An 18999-nucleotide genomic window follows, 5' to 3' on the forward strand; every position below is an offset into this window, starting at 1 on the left:
CGGGAAGTGGAAGAGATGCGGTGGAGGGCATCGTCGACCACGTCGGGGGGGGAAATTGCGGTCCTTGAAGAAGGAGGCCATCTGGGTTGTACGTTTTTGGAACTGGTCCTCCTGGGAGCAGATGCGGCGGAGTCGAAGGAATTGGGAGAATGGGATGGCGTTTTTACAGGGGGCAGGATGGGAGGAGGTGTAGTCCAGGTAGCTGTGGGAGTCGGTCGGTTTGTGGACCTGGGTTGTGGACCTGTGTGTCTCCATCAACACAAAATGGTGCAAAGACTCCATGCTAGTCTCCGGTTACCGCTCTTCACTGGTGCAGTTCGTGACTGTTAAATGCAGACCATTTTATTTGCCACGGGAATTCACCGCTTTCCTTATAGTCAGGGTGTTTATTCCTCCCAGTCCTAATGCGAAGGAGGCACTCTGTAAACTGTATGGGGCTATTAGTGGACTGCAGAATGCACAGCCTGACGGTCTATTTATTGTTGCTGGAGATTTCAACCATGCGAATCTCAAGACTGTACTCCCTAAATTCAATCAGCATGTGGACTTTGTGATGAGATGGGGCAACACACTGGTTCTTGTTTATACAAACATCCCCAACGCATACAGGGCAGAGGCCCGGCCCCACCTTGGCTCCTCAGACCACATCTCTATTATACTAATCCCAGCATACAGACCGCTCGTCAGACCTGTCAAACCGGTTCTAAAGCAGGTGAAAACCTAGCCAGCAGGAGCCATTTCTGCTCTTCAGGACTGTTTTGAGTGCACTGACTGGCATGTGTTCAGGAAGGTGGCGACTCCACCAACTTAGAAGAGTACATGGTGTTGGTGATTTGCTACATTCACAAGTGTATTGACGATGTCACTGAGTCCAAGACCATCACTTCTCATCCCAACCAGAAGCCATGGATGACCACAAAGGTGTGTGTGCTGCGAGGATGCCGCCTTCAGAGCAGATGACAAGGCGGGCCTAACAATAGCGAGCGCCAACCTGACCCAGGCCATCAAAGAGGCAAAGCGTGAACACGCACAGAGAATACACAGCCATTTTCAGGACAGCAGCGATATGCGGAGCATATGGAAGGGCATCTAGGCCATCATCAACCACAGAACAGCATCGCTGCTTGTACTGATGATGCCTCTCTCCTGGATGAGGTGAACAATTTCTATGTGTGGCTTGAGGCATGAAATGATGTAGCAGTGAGGAAGTACACCCTCCCACCCAATGACTTGATGCTGTGTCTTACCACAGCCGACATGAGGAAAACCCTACGCAGAGACAACCCACAGAAGGCTGCTGGACCAGATAACATCCCTGGTACAGTGCTCAGACGATACTCTGACGTACTGGTGGATGTTCTCACAGACATCTTCAACATCTTTCTGAGCTGCGTCAGAGTTTCAATGTGCTTTAAGGCTATTACCATCGTCCCCATGCCAAAGAAGTCTTCAGCGTCCTGTCTCAATGACTACCGCCCCAATGCGCTAACACCCATCATCATTCAGTGTTTTGAAGGGCTTGTGATGAGCCCTATTAAGATACTGCTGTGCCCCCTCACTGGACACCCTGCAGTTTGCGTATCATCCTAAGCACTCAACAGATGATGCCATTTCCACCACCCTCCATCTGGCACTCACCCACCTGGAGAAGAAGGACACCCACGTCAGATTACTGTTCATAGACTTCAGTTCTGCATTTAACACTATCTCATTCCTCAGCGCCTTATTGGAAAGCTGAGTTTGCTGGGCCTAAATACCAACTTTGTAACTGGATCCTGACCGGGAGACTTCAGTCAGTCCAGATTGGGAACAGCATCTCCAACACCCATCACAGTGAGCACGGTGCCCCCCAGGGCTGTGTGCTCAGCTCACTGCTGTTCACCCTGCTGACACACGACTATACAGTGATGCACAGGTCCAATCACATCATCAAATTCTCTGATGACAAGACTGTAGTGATTCTCATCTCTGTCAGCATTTAGACAGGAGGTACAGCAGCTAACGGACTGGTGCAAAGCCAACAACCTGTCTCTGAATTTCGACAAAACGAAAGAGATGGTTGTTGACTTCTGAAGGGCACAGAGTGACCATTCTCTGCTGGACATCAATGGGTCTCCAGCAGAGATCATGAACAGCACCAAATTTCTTGGCATCCACCTGGCAGAGAATCTCACCTGGTTCATCAACACTAGCTCCATAGCCAAGAAAGCCCAGCAACGTTTCTACTTTCTGCGTAGACTGAGGAAAGCCCACCTCCCAACCCCATTCTCACCAGATTCTACAGAGGGTTCATTGAGAGTACCCTGAGCTGCTGCATCACTGCCTGATTCAGGAATTGCACCATCTCAGAACGTAAGACCCTACAATTGAGAGTGAGGACAGCTGAGAAGATCATTGGGGTCTCTCTTCTCTCCATTATAGACATTTACACCTGACACTGCATCCAAAAAATAGAGCACTGTGGAAGACCCTATACACCCCTATCCACAAAATCTTTGCCATTGTGTCATCTGGCAGAAGATACCAAAGCATTCGGTCTCTCATGTCCTGACTATGCAACAGTTTCTTCCTCCAAGCCATCAGGCTCCTTAACACTGTATGATCAGACTCTTTCCATCTGAACTCCTTTGCACGATTTCGAGTTGGTGCTAGAACAATGTCTATTCTTTTATTACACTATAATTTGAGTGTTTTGCTTTTCTTATGCACTTTATGCTGGCCTGTGTATGATCGTGCAGTTTGTGATGTCCATGTAGCACCCTGGTCCTGGAGGAACACTATCTTGCTTTTACTGTATCAGTTGTATATGGTAGAAATGACAAATAAAAGCTACTCTACTCGACTCTCTACAATTACAGCATTTAAAAAGCATCTGGATGGGTATATAAATAGGAAAGGTTTAGGGGGATATGGGCCAAGTGCTAGTCTTAGTTTAGGATAACTGGTTGGCATGGACAAGTTGGACCAAAAGGTCTGTTTCCGTGCTGTACAGCCCTATGAATCTATGTGCAGTTTAGGTGAATTGGCCATGCTAAATTACCAATAGTGTTCAGGATGTGTAGGTTAGGCGCACTTGTCAGGGATAAATGTAGAGGAATGGGTTTGGGTGGGTACTCTTCAGAGGGTCGGTGTGGACTTGGTGGGCCGATGGGCCTGTTACCACACTGTAGGGATTCTATTACCAATTTTGGTGTTGTCCGCAAACTTACTAACCATGCCTTTTATAATCTCATCCAAATCATGACTATAAATGACAAACAAAAGAGGACCCAGAACCTGTCACTGCTGGTGACAGGCCTCCAGTCTGAAAAACACCCCTTCACCACCACTCTGTCTCCTGCCAATAAGCCAATTATGTATCAAATTGGCAAGCTCACCCTGAATTTCATGTCACCTAACTTTACTGATTAATCACTAAATTCCAAATAAACAACATCTAATGCGCTGTCCTAATCAATCTTTTTGGTATGTTTTTCAAAAAACTCAATGACATTTGTGAGACACAATTTTCCTTGCACAAAACCATATTGACTAATTTTTACCTTTCTAAATGTCCACAAATCCTTTCGTTTAAAATCATCTCCAAAAATGTACCCACAACCAAAGTCAGACTCATTGATCTACAGTTCCTCAGTTTCTCCTTAGAACCTTTCCGAAACAAAGGTACAACATTAGCCGCTCTCCAGTCATCAGGCACATTACCCATTCTTACAGGTGATGCAAATATTTCTTCAAGGGGTCTTGTAATTTCCTCCATTACTTCCCATAACATTCTGGATAAGTTAGATCAGGTCCCAGAGATTTATTCACCTTTGTATCTCTTAAGACCTTCCTAACTCTCTTATCTGTAATATGAACTATTTTTAAAACATCAACACTTATTTCTCTGTGTTCTCTAGCCTCCACCTCTTTCTCCACAGTAAAAACTGAGGCGAAATATTCATTTACTATCTCTCCCTTCTCCAGGATTGAACACAAAGGCGACATCCTTGATCTTTAAAGGACCCTACCCTCTGTCTGGTTACCCTCTTGCTTTTAATGTATGTTTAGCATCCCTTTGAATTATCCTTAACCAGTTCTGCCAAAGCTATGTCATATCCGCTTTTTGCCTTCCTGATTTCTTTCTATACTTTTATTGATATCCCGATCAATTCTGGTGGGAGACTGGACCCATAGAAAAGCCCTTCCTCACCCATTCTGGTGCGGAGTCATCAACCTGTAAAAAGGTTTGCAGTGTTATGATTTGCCCTTTTCTTGATTTTTGGGACTGAGGGATGTAATGAGGGCAGAAGAATGTACATAATTTCTGCTTCCACATTTCTGAACTATAACATACTTCTCATTTGTGTCACATTTTTCAGGTTGCAATTTCTTTTGTTGTTCTGCTGAAACTATGTACCTTTGGACGCAGACTTGTTCCACATTACGGTCCATTTTTTGCCTTATTCTACCATCCCTTTTCCTGATGCTTCAATCCTGCTGTCCAACCTATTCATTTGTTGCTGCTTTCCCTTGACTTGGTACTTGTCTGAATCTGTTTGTCTCTAACACCATCCACTTGTAACGAGAGGTCATCAATCTGAAACATTAACTCCACTTCTCTTCACTGGTGCTGCCTGACCTGCTGGCTGCTGACTCGCACTGCCAGGTTTTTATTTCAGAATTCCAGTAGCCACAGTATCTTGCTTTCTTTTTTAGCTATAATCAGAGCACCCAAGGAATTCAATATCCTTTCACAGTATAGATTTGAAAGAAAAATGAGCCTTCTGTTTTCTGTGGGATTTAATCTTTATCCCTGATTTTTGTGGTATTCCTATGGGGGGAAGCATTAATGTTTATAGATGAGCAGGGTGTATTTGCCTTGCAGCATGATTGCTGTATAATTGGTCCTGCTCCTGTTATATGTCCCATGATCGGTATAGCCTTAAGAGACACACTCATGATATCGTCGCTGCATCATAACACATGACCTGTGTTACCCATCTTACCCTGGGTCACTTGAAGCATGACATTCTACTGGGTGCCCATTGCTGTATTGTAATCTAAGTTTAACATTAGCTGAATAGCTACGTACTGGAGGAATGTAATGTTTGTATATAAATGTAAATTATTACATTTAGATGTAATAAGTTTAAGTCGGAGTCTTCATTTTCATGCTCAATTTCTTACATTACAGAAAATAACATTGGTCTTGCTGCATCAGGTGAAACACCCTGCTGGGGTCAAAATCTCACCAGATCCTGCTTCAGTAAATGGTGCGGTCACCACAAGATCTTAACAGAATGTTGCTTTTGCCTCCTACAACATTATCAAATGATGTTATGCAACTAAAGATGTTGGAACCGATTCAGCTAATGAATCCTGATTGTCTCCTTTAGAATCTGCAGCTCACAGAGAGCGGAGTGACAGAGACAGCACCAAGTGATACCAACAGTGCTGTATCCAGTGTTGAACATTCCAAGGAGGAATCCCAACCAGGGAACATTGAGGACACCCTGGTGTTCTTTGACCTGGAAACCACCGGCTTAGGTAACAACTATCAGATCCAAGTGGGAGTCCCTCTGCTTTGTGCCAAAGTGTTGTATCACACTGTGGCAACATTTGCTGTGTGTAAAACAGTAGAATTATAAAGGGGATGAATGTTCATTTGAAAATGAGTATTAATCACACACAAATCAGAGTCGGTAAGAAGAATCATGAGAGTTTAGAGAGAGAATAAACAAGATCTAGTAGAGTATTGTCAGTCTTGGGTAAATCTACATGTCAACTGGCATGAAACACAAAAGCACGCTTTAGGAAGTGGGATCACCAGGTTCCCTGTATCTTATTCCCATGCCACACCAACAGCTGATTGGGATCTAGCACACACTGCTGGAAAAGTGTTGGAAGCTGAACAAATTAGAATTCAAAAGGAAATAGCTAATTATCACAAACTAAATGGTTTTGCAGACGTGTGGGGAGAACTTGGGTAGCGGGACTAGCAGAGTTGTTTTGGGATAGAGTGGGTTTAAACTTGACAGGCTAAATGCACTCTGTGCCTTTTCTGTTTTGTGTTTCTCTCCCAGTCCAGTCTGTGACTCATCTGGGATGGTCTATCCATGTGTTTCTTCCAGCTTGGTCTATCTGTGTCTCCTCAATTCTGGATTATCCATGTCTTTCCAAGTCTCATCTAGGAAAAAGTCAGGACTGCAGATGCTGGAGATCAGAGTCAAAGAGTGTGGTGCTGGAAAAGCACAGCCGATCAGGCAGCATCTGAGGAGCAGGAGAGATGACATTTCGGGCATAAGCCCTTAATCAGGAATGAGTGATTGAAGTCCTGATGAAGGGCTTGTGCCGGAAATGTCGACTCTCTTACACTTTTCCAGCGCCACACACTTCTTGACTCAAGTCTGCTCTACCTGTGTCTCTCTGATTCTGGATTATCCATTCTTTCCAAGTCTGGTCTATCCTTGTCTCTCTCAGCAGATACTATTCATGCCACTCTAAGCCCATTCTATCTATGTGTCTCTGGGTTGGTGTGTGTGTGTGTGTGTGTGGAGTGTCTCCCTGCCTGGGTGATCCATGTCCCTCCAAGTCTGGCTGTATCTGTGTCTTTCCTAGTCTGCTGTGTCTCTGAGCTCGTATCCGTATTGACCTCTAACTGACTTCAGCCAAACACATCAGGATAGGAGAGTTATAAAATCCAGTTTGGAAAACAACCAAGTCTGGCTGTATCTGTGTCTTTCCTAGTCTGCTGTGTCTCTGAGCTCGGTTTATCCGTATTGACCTCTAACTGACTTCAGCCAAACACATCAGGATAGGAGAGTTATAAAATCCAGTTTGGAAAACAATGTTGTATTTTAACATTATATCTGTTCTCCTAGAAAAACACTGTGACATAGTGCAGCTGTCAGCAGTGAGTGGTGAGAAGATCTTCAACAAGTACATCCTGCCCAGCAAATCCATGTCAGAGGGAGCCACACGCATTACTGGAATACAGGTCATGGATGGAATTTTGTACGTGAGAGGAGAACCTCAGATTACCTGCAGTCTCCAGGATGCCATGACAGCTTTCCTCAAGTTCCTGCAGTCACTGGACAGGCCTCTGTTAATAGGCCATAACATTTGGAAATTTGATGGTCCAATTATTCTGAGAGCCTGGGAAGAATTGTCCATGAAAGATCAATTTGCCGGATGTGTGACTGGATTCCTGGATACCTTATGGCTGGCCAGGGAAGTTATTCCCAGGTCAGAGGTCAGCAGCTATCAGCAACCTAACCTAGTGCAAAGCCTTCTTAAGAAAAGTTATGAAGCTCATAATGCTATTGAAGATGTAAAGAGCTTGCAGGAGCTGTATTCTTTTCTCAAATTTACTCCAGAGCAGAAGCAACGATGTCAGTTTTCTGTCTCTCAGCTTGATTGCCGTGTCTCTCTACAGCCTCTCACCAATCAGAAGATAATATTCTTTCAGCTTGCTGATAAACTTGCGATGCAGGAAATTAGTCTCGAAAAGCTGAAATTAGCGCATGAGCAAGATGCTGAAATGGGGCTAAAAAACCTGCTCCATTCTTTGGGAGTTACCAGCCCAACTCACATCAGATTTTATAATTTTTTCAAAACAATGAGTTAGCAAAAAGCACTTTTCCCAATATTCAAGACATAAATCATTTATTCATCTCTTCTTATTTGCTAATTGTTGTAATCTGCATTTCTGTTTTTGTGGATGTTACGGTATGTATGAATCAATAAATAATATTCTTAAATGATGTCCATCAGTTACTAAGGTTTCTTCACTTTGGGCACAGAGTGCACACATGCACACTTACTGAGTAGTGTGAGGGTGAGACTGGATCAGTAAATAGACTGCCTCCTATGGACAGGGATTCCAGCCAGCCAGTAGCAGTGGGTGTTTGGGGAAAAGCCTGGTCAAACTGTGGGTGTGTGTGTGTTGTGTGTCTTTGATTCAACCATTGCAATCAGAACAGGCTTATGTTCTTATGTTATTATTCTCATATACGCTGGGGGCGATACACAGTTGGGCTATGGCTCCAAGACACGAAAATAGAATTTGCTAGAAAAGCTCAGCAGGTCTGGCAGCAGCTGTGGAGAAAAATTACAGTCAATGTTTCGGGTCGAATGACCCTACTTAAGAACTTCAGGCATAAGCTCGATCCTGCTAAGCCTGATCCTGTTCTCACATCCATTCCGTTCCAGAGATGGACTGTGGGCTTGCGATGAGTAAGAGAAATGCACAGAATTTCAGAGTTGTTATGATGTAGGAGGCCATTTGGCCTATTGTGTCTGTATCAACTCTTCAAACAAGCATCATTATCTCATGCCAATCTCTTACGTTTCCCCAAAGCATTGAACACTACTTGTATTCAAATGACCCTGTTGAATGCCTCAATTAAACCTGCCCCAACCATATTCCAATCCTAAGTACTGATGTTGTCAAAAAGCTATTTCTCACATCATCACTGCTTCTTTTGCACATCACTTTAAACTGATCCTTTTATGAGTGGGAACAGCTTTTCCCTATCTGTTCTATTCAGTCTGCTCGTGGTATTGAAAATCTCTATCAAATCTCCTCTTAGCAAATTTTCCCTTGAAAATGCACACGTGGGCATCTGCTTCAAAGCCCCAAACACCATAGCACTGACTTCCAGTTCTTCAAGTTATTACTGCACATGGATGTTAGAGGCCAGCACAGTCGCAAAGAAAACTAGATGGAACACTGCTCTCAGCCGTCTTCTCTCTCAACATTGAGCCGAGAATGTTGTAAAGTGTCTTGTTTGAAGATGAGATGTTGCTCCTCCACTTTTTGCTTTAATTCACTGGAGCACTGTAGCATGCTGAGGACAGACAAGTGTGAGACAAAACAAAAACTGCAGATGCTGGAATCCAAACTAGACAAGCAGGAGGCTGGAAGAACGCAGCAAGCCAGGCAGCATCAGGAGGGGGAGAAGCCAACGTTTTGGGTTTAATCCTTCTTCAGGACTGGGGTTGGGATAAGGGGAGGTGCAGATAAAGGGGGGGAGTGGAGATGAGTGGAGTGGTGAGGTAGTGATAGGTAAACACAGGTACAGGATGTATTAGTCTAATGGCTGGTCAATGGGAGGAACGAATCTGGTTGGTAGCTGGAAGGAAGGGTTGGTCAGAGGGACGGAAGGGAGGTGGAGGGATTGGAAAGGGACTTGGGGGGATGGGAAGGGAAGTTATTTGAAATTGGAGAACTCAATGTTGAGTCCTCCGGGCTATAGGCTGTCCAGGCAGAACATGAGGTATTATTCCTCCAATCTGCAGTCTCATTCGCTGTGGCAATGGAGGTGGCCGAGGATGGTCATGTCGGAGAGGGAATGGAAAAGGAAATTGAAATGGGAAGGGGAATTGAAATGGAAAGGGGAATTGAAATGGAAAGGGGAATTGAAATGGAAAGGGGAATTGAAATGGGCAGTGACTGGGAGGACACTGCAGGCCCAGCTGAGATGCTCAATGAACTGTGCCTTGCGTTTACATTTGGTCTCCCTGATGTAGAGAAGACCACATCGGGAGCACCTGATGTAGCAAACTAGGTTGGAGGAGAGGAAGGTGAACCTGTGATTCACCTGGAAGAACTGTCTGCGGCCCTGGATGGAGGTGGAGGTATGGTCTGCTGGCAGGTTTTGCATTTTTTATGGCTGCAGTGGAAAGTACCTGGGGGTTCAGTGAAGAGAGTGACACAAACCGAGGATTGGCGAAGGGAACAGTCCTTGTGGTGGGCAGAGTGGTGTGCGGAGGGGAAGATGTTCTTGGTGATGAGGTCCAGTTGGGAGTTGGCAGAAGTGTTTACGGATGATGTGTTGGATCCGGATCCTTGGTGGGGTGGAAAGTGAGGACAAGGGGGACCCTGTCTCTATTACATTATGTGTAATACCAACAACAATATAAATAAAGAAAACAGGCTACTAATCTACTCTACAAACTACGAAAACACAAAAGAGGATATATATATATATAAAAATGGAAGCTCTATATATAAAAAAAAGAAGCTACAGTATGGTAAATAATTAACAACATAAATAAATAAATGAACATTCACTCCAGAGTTATACCAAGTCATAACAAGATAGCTTAATTTACATTCAACAAAGTTATAGCAGTCAATGCACTCTCATCGCAGCTCCCCATCAGTGGGAGCAATAGTGAGCAGACCCATATTTATATGGGATTCTTCCTCCCAGGGGTCCCTGAACTTACAGACATCAGCCTCATGGCTAGACAAAGGCCCTAGTTAATATGGCTGATACACCTACACCGATATAACTCAAGATGTTCTATAAAATGATTCAGTTTTTTGGTGCATCATATTCATAAGTAAGTCCAGGGGATTACATTCCATACTACCCTATGCCAGTTCGAGAGTCCTGGGGGACTTTCCGATATCCAGCACACTAAAATGTTTTTCCTCGCACAAAAAGAGAGGATAGTAAACAGTTTCTTCCCATGTAGATCGAGAGAGGGAAAATTTGGAAAACCCAAAAGGAAAGACACCGGATCCAACCCAATCTCAGTTCCCAAGATCTTTGCCAAGGCATTCGCCACACTGTCCCAGTACCTGTGGATCTTGCGGCATGTCCACAAACAATGAGTGAGAGCATCAACTTCTGTTTTGCACTTAGGGCACATTGGAGACACTCCTATCTTAAACTTTGCAAGCCATTCTGGCGCCATGTGGGTCCTATGAAGTATCTTCAATTGAATAGTTTGAGTCCTATTACAAATAGAGATCTTCCTAGCATTTTCCCAGCTGTCTTCCCACATCTCTGAGGAGATTTCCACCCCTAATTCTTGAGTCCAGGTTTTATATAGTCATTCCATGCCCTTTGACACATTATTACCTAGCAAGTGATAGTGAGAGGGGGCACCTACTGACCGAAGCACTTTCCTCTCCATATCCAATTTATAAGGATTAACCAGCAATGTGGTCTTTTTTTGTATAAAGTCTTGTACTCAAAAAATATCAGAAGAGGTCCTTGCTAGGTAGCCCGAACTTCTGAAGCAACTGTTCGAAGGACATCATGACCTCCCCGTCAAATAAATCTCCAAGCAGGAGACTCCTTTGGACTCCCAAAGTTTAAACGCAGCGTCTATCAAACCTGGCTGAAATCCCAACAGTCCTATTTTAGGAGGGGGGGGAGGGTTTTTATAAATTATCCTCACCCTGTCCCACCATCCTCCAAGTTTTGACTGTATTTAGGACAATCCGTGACAGTTCTCATCTTGTCCATAAACACCAGATTGATGAGAGGGCATTTTGCCTGGGAAACCTTGATATCCAACCAAATTGATCGTGGATCACGAGAGGCCCAATCAGTCACGTATGATAGAATGGAGCTTAGTTGGTACTCCCTAAAGTGAGGGAAATTTAGGCCCCCTCCCCCTTTCTTGTAAGAGCTGCAGTTTATCTAATTTGATAAGGGGCCGTCTTTGATGCCAAATAAAGGATCCAAGCCAACCATGAAGCCTATGCAGCGCTTGCCTCAGCAATATCAAAGGGAGCATTCTCATGGGTTATAATAGGCGAGGGAGAACATTCATCTTGACCAGAGATATTCTTCCCAACCAGGATATCGGAAGATCTTCCCAGCGCTGAAGGTCCTGCCTTATTATCTCTAACAACTGCACATAGTTAGCTATATATGGCTGATCAAAAGCTGGGCTGATAAGGATACCTAAGCACAGAAAACCTCCCTGTGACCACCAAAAGGGGAAATGAGTTCCATCCCTAAAGGTGGATATGCTGGTAAGACTTCCCACCAGCATGGCTTCTGATTTCATGAAAGTAATTTTGTATCCAGAAAACACATCAAATAAATTAACCACTTGTATTAAGCGGGACACAGATGTCAATGGATCAGTTAAGAAAAGAAGGACATCATCCACAGAAAGAGTAATTTTATGCTTGTCTGATCCTACCTCCAGAGCCATTATACTGGGGTTCGTTTGAATGGCTTCCGCCATCGGTTCGATCCTAATGTGAATAATAGTGACGACAACATCTGCCAACACTAAAACTTTCTGATCTCATACAATTAGTAAGTACTGCAGCTTTTGGGTGACTATACTGCGACCCATTTGGTACAAACCTCTCCAAGGCCAAACTGTTCCAAAGTATAAAAAAGGTACGGCTATTCCACACAATCGAATGCTTTCTCTGCATCTAGGGAAATGACCATACCTGGTATTGCTCTTTGCTAGCGTATCTGCAGTACTCTTCTAATGTTATTAGTAGACCTACGACCCTTAATAAACCACGTCTGGTCCTCTTTTATGATAAACAGCAATACCCTCTCTCGTCTTAATGCTAGCATTTTCATAGGATATTAAAGTCCGCATTCAGTGAGGATATAGGCCTGTACGAAGTACAGTCATCTGGGGCTTTCCCTTTCTTGAGAATGAGACAGATACTTTCTTTTTTCAAAGAGGATGGGAGACTACCCTGACTGAATGAATAGTTGTACACCTCCATAAGTGGTCCAGCCAGCTCATCTATAAACTCCTTATAGAATTCAGTTTGGAATCCATCTGGCCCAGGCGCTTTACTGTTCTGGAGCAACCTTACTGCTTCCTACACTTCCTGAGTTGTCAAGGGGGCACTCAAAAAGGACACCTGCTCCGAGGTCATACCCAAGCGTCCGAGTTCTTAAAAAAAGGACTCCATCTTCCTCATTCTATCGTCACAATCCTCTGACTGATACAGCTCAAAATAGAACTTTCTAAATGCTGCATTAATCTTTTTAAGATCACAGGTCAACGTGCCAGCATTCTCTCTAATAGATGTAATAGATTTGGGAGTCTTCTTCTTTCTGGCAAGGTATGCTAAATACCTGGCCGGCTTATCGCCGTACTCAAATAGTCTCTGCTTCGCAAATAATATCTCCCTCTTTGCTGTTCGAGTAAGTGCAGCATTCAAAGTAGCCCTGAGGGCTGTAATCCGCTGTAATTTGGTTATGGATGGCCTATTAACATATGCTGACTCATCTGCCTTCAGGCGAGCCTCGAGAAAGAGTCGTTGTTCTCCCCTCTGTCATTTCCGGGTCACAGAATACGAGATAATCAAGCCCCGCGCATAGGCCTTGGCAGTCTCCCACATCATTGATGGGTTGCTAGCCATACCTAAGTTAATATTCCAGAAAGCTTTAAATTCTTGCGAAAAGTATTCTATAAACTTACTATCTTTCAGTAGGAAAAGGTCTATACGCCAGTGCCGGGAGTCCATCTCATCACCATCAGCCTTAAAACCTCCATATGCGCTACTGTGTGGTCAGAAACAGCCATATTCCCGATTTTGCAGGACAGTACCGAGTTCAAAAAGGTTGATGGGACAAAAGAAATACCAATTCTGGTATGGCAATTACGTGGGTTAGAATAAAAGGCAAAATCTCTACCCTCGGGTGAAGACACCTACCAGTCCCAACTCCCTATTCAGATCAACCAACTGCTTAGATTGTACAGATATCCCACAGAGCCCCTAGGCATCCTGCCCACCTTGGGGTCAATGATACAGTTGAAATCTCCCCCTATAATTGTATGATGCACCCCAAGGGCCATCAATCTGGACAGCGCATCCGTTACGGAGGGCAATGTGCATTCAGGATCCCGTACTCCTTGCCATGTATTAGAGCTTTAAGTATTACAAACCGCCCGGACTCATCCTTTATTTGGCTTAACATTTGAAACAGAAGATTCTTCCAGATGAGAATGGCCACTCCTCTACTTTTTGAGTTAAAAGATGAGAAGAACCACCCGGCCAAATCCTCCCTGTTGCAGCTTCAAATGCTCCTTTTCAGTCAAGTGTGCTTCCTGTAATAGGGCTACATTGACCTTCTCTTTTTTAAGACTTTACAGTACCTTTTTCCTTTTAATTGGTGAGTGACTCCCTTTAGCATTCCAGATGAATCATTTAAACGAATGTCTAGCCATGATCATCCAAGAGAATCTGAGACCCCCCCCCCCAGGAGGAAGAACCCCACTCATAGAGTACTGAGTAAAGACCATAAACAATTCACATAGATTTAAAAATACAACCTTTAAAACCACTAAATCAAAACTGCTAAAAACTACTCCGAAGAAGTAACAACATAAAAACTGTAAGGAGACTTTCTCCCTTGTCCACAGGGGGCACTCCTACCATCCAATAATCCCACCATGACTCCTTCCAGCAGGAGCCATGCCCTCGCCCCAGACAGCGCAAAGTAAGATTAAATAAATACCAATATCTTATAACAAGGAAGTTAAAGGTGGGTACCCAACCCATCCCTTCTATGCTTGGCAAAGCAGCAACGAGATAAAATATATAAAATTATAATCCCGACACATATTAAAAGAAAAATCAAAATCACCCCCTAACAACCAGGTAAACCAAACCGATTACAAATAAAAATAAGAAAAAGAAAGAAAAAAAGGAGGAAGGGGGTAAGAGGCCTCCCTCCCACCCACCTCCTCTAACCTGACAAGAGTATGTAAACTCAGTAAGTTTTCAGGTTTTCTCATTTTTTTCTTTTCTTCTCTTCCTTTGTTTAGTCCTGTGCGGGCTTTCAGATTAGCGGGGTATGGCTGATAGAGCAGTTGCATGTTCCTCCTGCAGAATGTGGCAGGTGAGAGACACTTCACATGTCTCTGCCGACCACACCTGCAGGAAGTGCACCCAACTCCAGCTCCTCGAAAACCGAGCTAGGGAAGTGGAGCTGGAGCTTAATGAACTACAGATCATCTGGAAGGCTGAGGGAGAAACTGAGAGGATGTACAGGGAGGTGGTCACTCCTCAGACACAGGATAAGGACAGCTGGGTTACTGTCAGGGGAGGAAAGGGAACCGACGGTCAGAGCAGGGATCTGCCGTTCCCCTCAGCAATAAGTATACCATTTTGGATACTGCTGGTGGGGATGGCCTACCATAGTTGTCAGGTCTCTGGCACTGAGCTTGGCACTGTGGCTCAGAAGGGAAGGGGGGGAAATAGAAAAGTGCTAGTGGTAGGGGACTCAATAGAGTGGTAGGGGACTCAATAGTTAGACGGATTGACAGGAGATTTTGTGGTCAGGAATGGGACTCCTGGAAGGTATGCTGCCTCCCCGGTGCCAGGGGCCGGGATGTCGCCGATTGGGTTTACAGGATTCTGAAGGGGGAGAGTGAGCAGCCAGAAATCATGGTACATATTGGCACCAATGATACAGCCAGGAAAGGGATTGAGGATCCGTAAAGTGACTACAGAGAGCTAGGTTAGAAGCTGAAGAGCAGGACAAGTAGAGTAGTGATCTCGGGTTGGCTACCGGTGCCATGAGATTGTGAGGTCAGGAACAGTCAGTGAATGCAGCTTAACACGTAGCTGCGAGGCTGGTGCTGGAGGGAGGGCTTCAGATACCTCGACCATTGGGATACCTTCAGGGGAAGGTGGGACCTGTACATGAAGGACGGGTTGCACCTGAACTGGAGGGGCACAAATGTCCTGGTGGGAGATTTGCTCGTGTGGTTCGGGAGGGTTTAAACTAGTTTGACAAGGGGGTGGGAATCAGACCTACATGTCTGAGAGGGGGGCAGTTGTAGATGGGGCACTGACAGGATGTAGTGAATCTATCGGGAAGGTTTCTCATGCGATGAAACAACGGGATCGGTTAAAGTGTGTCTGCTTTAATGCAAGGTGTGTCAGAAATAAGAGTGACGAACTTAGAGCATGGATCAGTACTTGGGGCTATGATGTTGTGGCCATAACAGAGACATGGGTTTCACAGGGGCAGGAATGGTTGTTTGATGTTCCAGGGTTTAGAATGTTTAAAAAGAGTGTAGAAAAAGAGGAGGTGTAGCATTGCTAATCAGAGAGTGCATCACAGCTACAGCTCGTTGTTGAGGAAGGTTTGTCTACTGAGTCAGTATGGGAGGAAGTTAGGAACAGCAAGGAAACAGCCACCTCATTGAGGGTTTTCTACAGACTCCCTAATAGCAGTAGAGAGATTGAAGAACTCATAGGCGGGCAGATTTTGGAAAAATGCAGATGTAGCAGGGCTGTTATGGGTGATTTCAACTTTCCCAATATTGACTGGAACCTCATTAGTGCAGATGGTTTGGACGGAGCCATTTTTGTCAGGTGTGTTCAGGAAGGTTTCCTTACTCAGTATGTAGACAGGCCGAGGAGGGGAGAGGCTATTTTGGATTAGGTGCTCGGCAATAAGTCAGGATAGGTGTCAGATCTCGCAGTGGGAGAACACTTTGGTGATAGTAATCACAACTGCCTCACATTTACGATAGCCTTGGAGAGGGAAAGGAGCAGTTACCAAGGGAAGATATTTAAGTGGGGAAAAGGAAATTTTGAAGCTATCAGACAGGAGATGGGAAGTACAGACTGGGAACAATTGTTCCACAGAAAGGGCACAGCTGGCATGTGGAGACTGTTTAAGGAGCAGTTGTTGTGAGTGATGCACAAATTTGTTTCTCTGAGACAGGTAAGAAGGGGTAAGATTAAGGAACTTTGGACGACGAGAACAGAGGAACTTCTCGTCAAAAGGAAGCAGGCAGCTTACGTAAGGTGGAGGAAGCAAGGATCTAGCACAGCTTTAGAGGATTACAGGCTTGCTAGAAAGGAGCTCAGAAATGGACTGAGGAGAGCCAGGAGGGGCGTGTGAAAAAGGCTTGGTAAGAAGGATTTGGGACAACTCAAAGGCATTTTACTCATATGTGAGGAATAAGAGAATGATCAGGGAGAAGGTAGGGCTGTTCAGGGATAGTGGAGGGAACTTGTGTGTGGAGTTTGAGCAGATAGGGGAAGCCTAAAATGATTTTTTTGCTTCAGTTTTCACTAAGGAAAGGGACCTTGTTGTGAATGAGAACTTTGAGAAGCTAGGATACAGGCTTGAACAGATCAAGATTGATGAAGTTGATGTGCTGGAAATTTTAGCAAACATTAAGATTGATAAGTCCCCAGGGCCAGACCAGATTTACCTCGTCAAATGTCTTCCTCTTGCAGATCATGACTGGGGAGAAGTCCTGAAAGAGCATTATTCTTGATTCCTTGTACACCGTAGCCTGGGGATCCTTCCCCAGTGCTGTGGAGGCCTCGAGCAATATTTGTTTGTCTCTGTAGTGCTGGAGTCACACTAGGACCAGGCAGGGGTGCTGGTCCAATCCGGGACTGCGCACTGCGACCCCGGTGGGTCCGCTCGACCCACACCTGGCCTACCTCAGACTTTTGAGGTCATAGAGATGTATAGCATGGAAACAGACCCTTCGGTCCAACCTGTCCATGCTGACCAAATATCCCAACCCAATCTAGTCCCACCTGCCAGCACCCGGCCCATATCCCTCCAAACCCTTCCTATTCATATACTCATCCAAATGCCTCTTAAATGTTGCAATTGTACCATTCCTGAAGAAGGGCTTATGCCCGAAACATCGATTCTCCTGCTCCTTGGATGCTGCCTGACCTGCCGCGCTTTTCCAGCAACACATTTTCACCACCACATCCTCTGGCAGCTCATTCCATACACTTAGCACCCTCTGCATGAAAACGTTGCCCCTTAGGTCTCTTTTATATCTTTCCCCTCTCACCCTAAATCTATGCCCTCTAGTTCTGGACTCCCCGATCCCAGGGAAAAGACTGTGTCTATTTACCCTATCCATGCCCCTCATAATTTTGTAAACCTCTATAAGGGTTGTCGACCTGTACCTCCAAAGCCTGCATTCGGCGTTCCGGGGCCTGGACCTGGCTCACGGAAGATTTGGCCGCGGTCTCAGAGCCCACAGACCATTGCTCCACCCCTCTGACACACTGTCCGAGAGTATGGATCTCCAGATCATGCTTTTACAGCATGACTAAGACCGACACTCACCTTGCCTAGGTCTCCTCCATCGATGCATTGATCCTCTCTCAGAGTTTTACAAACTCCAAGACCAAGCTCACTTCTGTGGGTAAGTCCCCCCGGGGTGGGGGTATCCCTGTCTGTTACAGGTTCCGTGCTCCTTTACCCTTAGTCATGTTAGAGTGCACCAAACTGCTCAACTTTGGTGCAAAATGGGTATAGCAGCTGGGAAAAAAACTATTTTTAGCAATTTAACCATTGAAAGGAGGGTAGGTGCCCCATTTTGTCTGGATCCTGGGCAGAGCTCAGCAGACTCAGACCTACTGTGTCACCGCCATCTTGAATCTCCGAGGCAGCAGTGTTAACCACTGAGCCACCGTGCTGCCCATAATCTGTGCCATTGTTCAGAATAGGTGGACATCTGGGATGCCTGAGAGTGGAATGTCTCCTCGTGCGATAAGATGCAGCGGAGGCAGAGGAATTGGGAAAACTGAATGGAGTTTTTGCAAGAGGCTGGGTGGGAGTTGGTGTAGTCCAAGTAGTTATGGGAATCTGTGGGTTTATAGCAAATGTCTGTCTGCGTACTGTCACCGGAGATAGAAATGAAGAGGTCAAAAAAGGGGAGGGTGGTGTCTGAGACTGACTACGTGAATGTAAGGGAAGGGTAGAAGTTGTTAGCGAATTTGATCAACTGCTCCAGTACAGCATGGGTGCAGGATGCAGCACTGATGTAGTCATTGACACAATGGCGAAAACATTGGTGCATAGTGCCTGTGTAGCTACTGAAGTGGGACTGTTCAATGTAGCCGACAAAGAGTCTGGCGTAGTTGGGGCCCATCCAAGTGCCCATCCCTACCCTCCGGATTTAGTAGAAATGGGAAGAGTTGAAGGAAAAGTTATTGAGGGTGAGGACTCGTTTGTTGAGGCGGGGGAGGGTATAGGTGGGAGAAGACTGGATGGGCCTGGAGAGGAAGAAGCTGAGGGCCTGAAGGCGGTCCTTGTAGGGTATGGACATGTGTAAGGATTGCATGTCCCTGGTGAGGATGAAAAATGCTGGAGGCCGGGGAACTGGAAGTTACTGAAGAGGTGGAGGGTGTGGTTAGTGTCATGGATGTAAGTGGGAAGTGTCTGGACCAAGGGGAACAGGATGGAATTGGTGGGGCAGGAGCTTTGGAGACAATGGGTCAGCTGG

General features: G+C 45.3%; 1 protein-coding gene across 1 annotated transcript in view; it reads left to right on the plus strand.

The window, feature by feature from the left end:
• The window catches only part of LOC122562430 (protein PML-like), a 95334-nt gene extending 87589 nt beyond the window's left edge, over nucleotides 1–7745 (plus strand). Inside the window, exons 14-16 of the mRNA XM_043715287.1 lie at nucleotides 787–921; nucleotides 5379–5529; nucleotides 6864–7745. Of these exons, the coding sequence (XP_043571222.1) occupies nucleotides 787–921; nucleotides 5379–5529; nucleotides 6864–7609 (1032 nt within the window). The 3' untranslated portion in view covers nucleotides 7610–7745. The remainder of the gene's footprint in view (nucleotides 1–786; nucleotides 922–5378; nucleotides 5530–6863) is intronic.
• Nucleotides 7746–18999: the final 11254 nt, after the last annotated feature.

This window comes from Chiloscyllium plagiosum, chromosome 25 (assembly GCF_004010195.1).
Source record: "Chiloscyllium plagiosum isolate BGI_BamShark_2017 chromosome 25, ASM401019v2, whole genome shotgun sequence".
In the NCBI taxonomy this organism is placed as follows: domain Eukaryota; kingdom Metazoa; phylum Chordata; class Chondrichthyes; order Orectolobiformes; family Hemiscylliidae; genus Chiloscyllium; species Chiloscyllium plagiosum.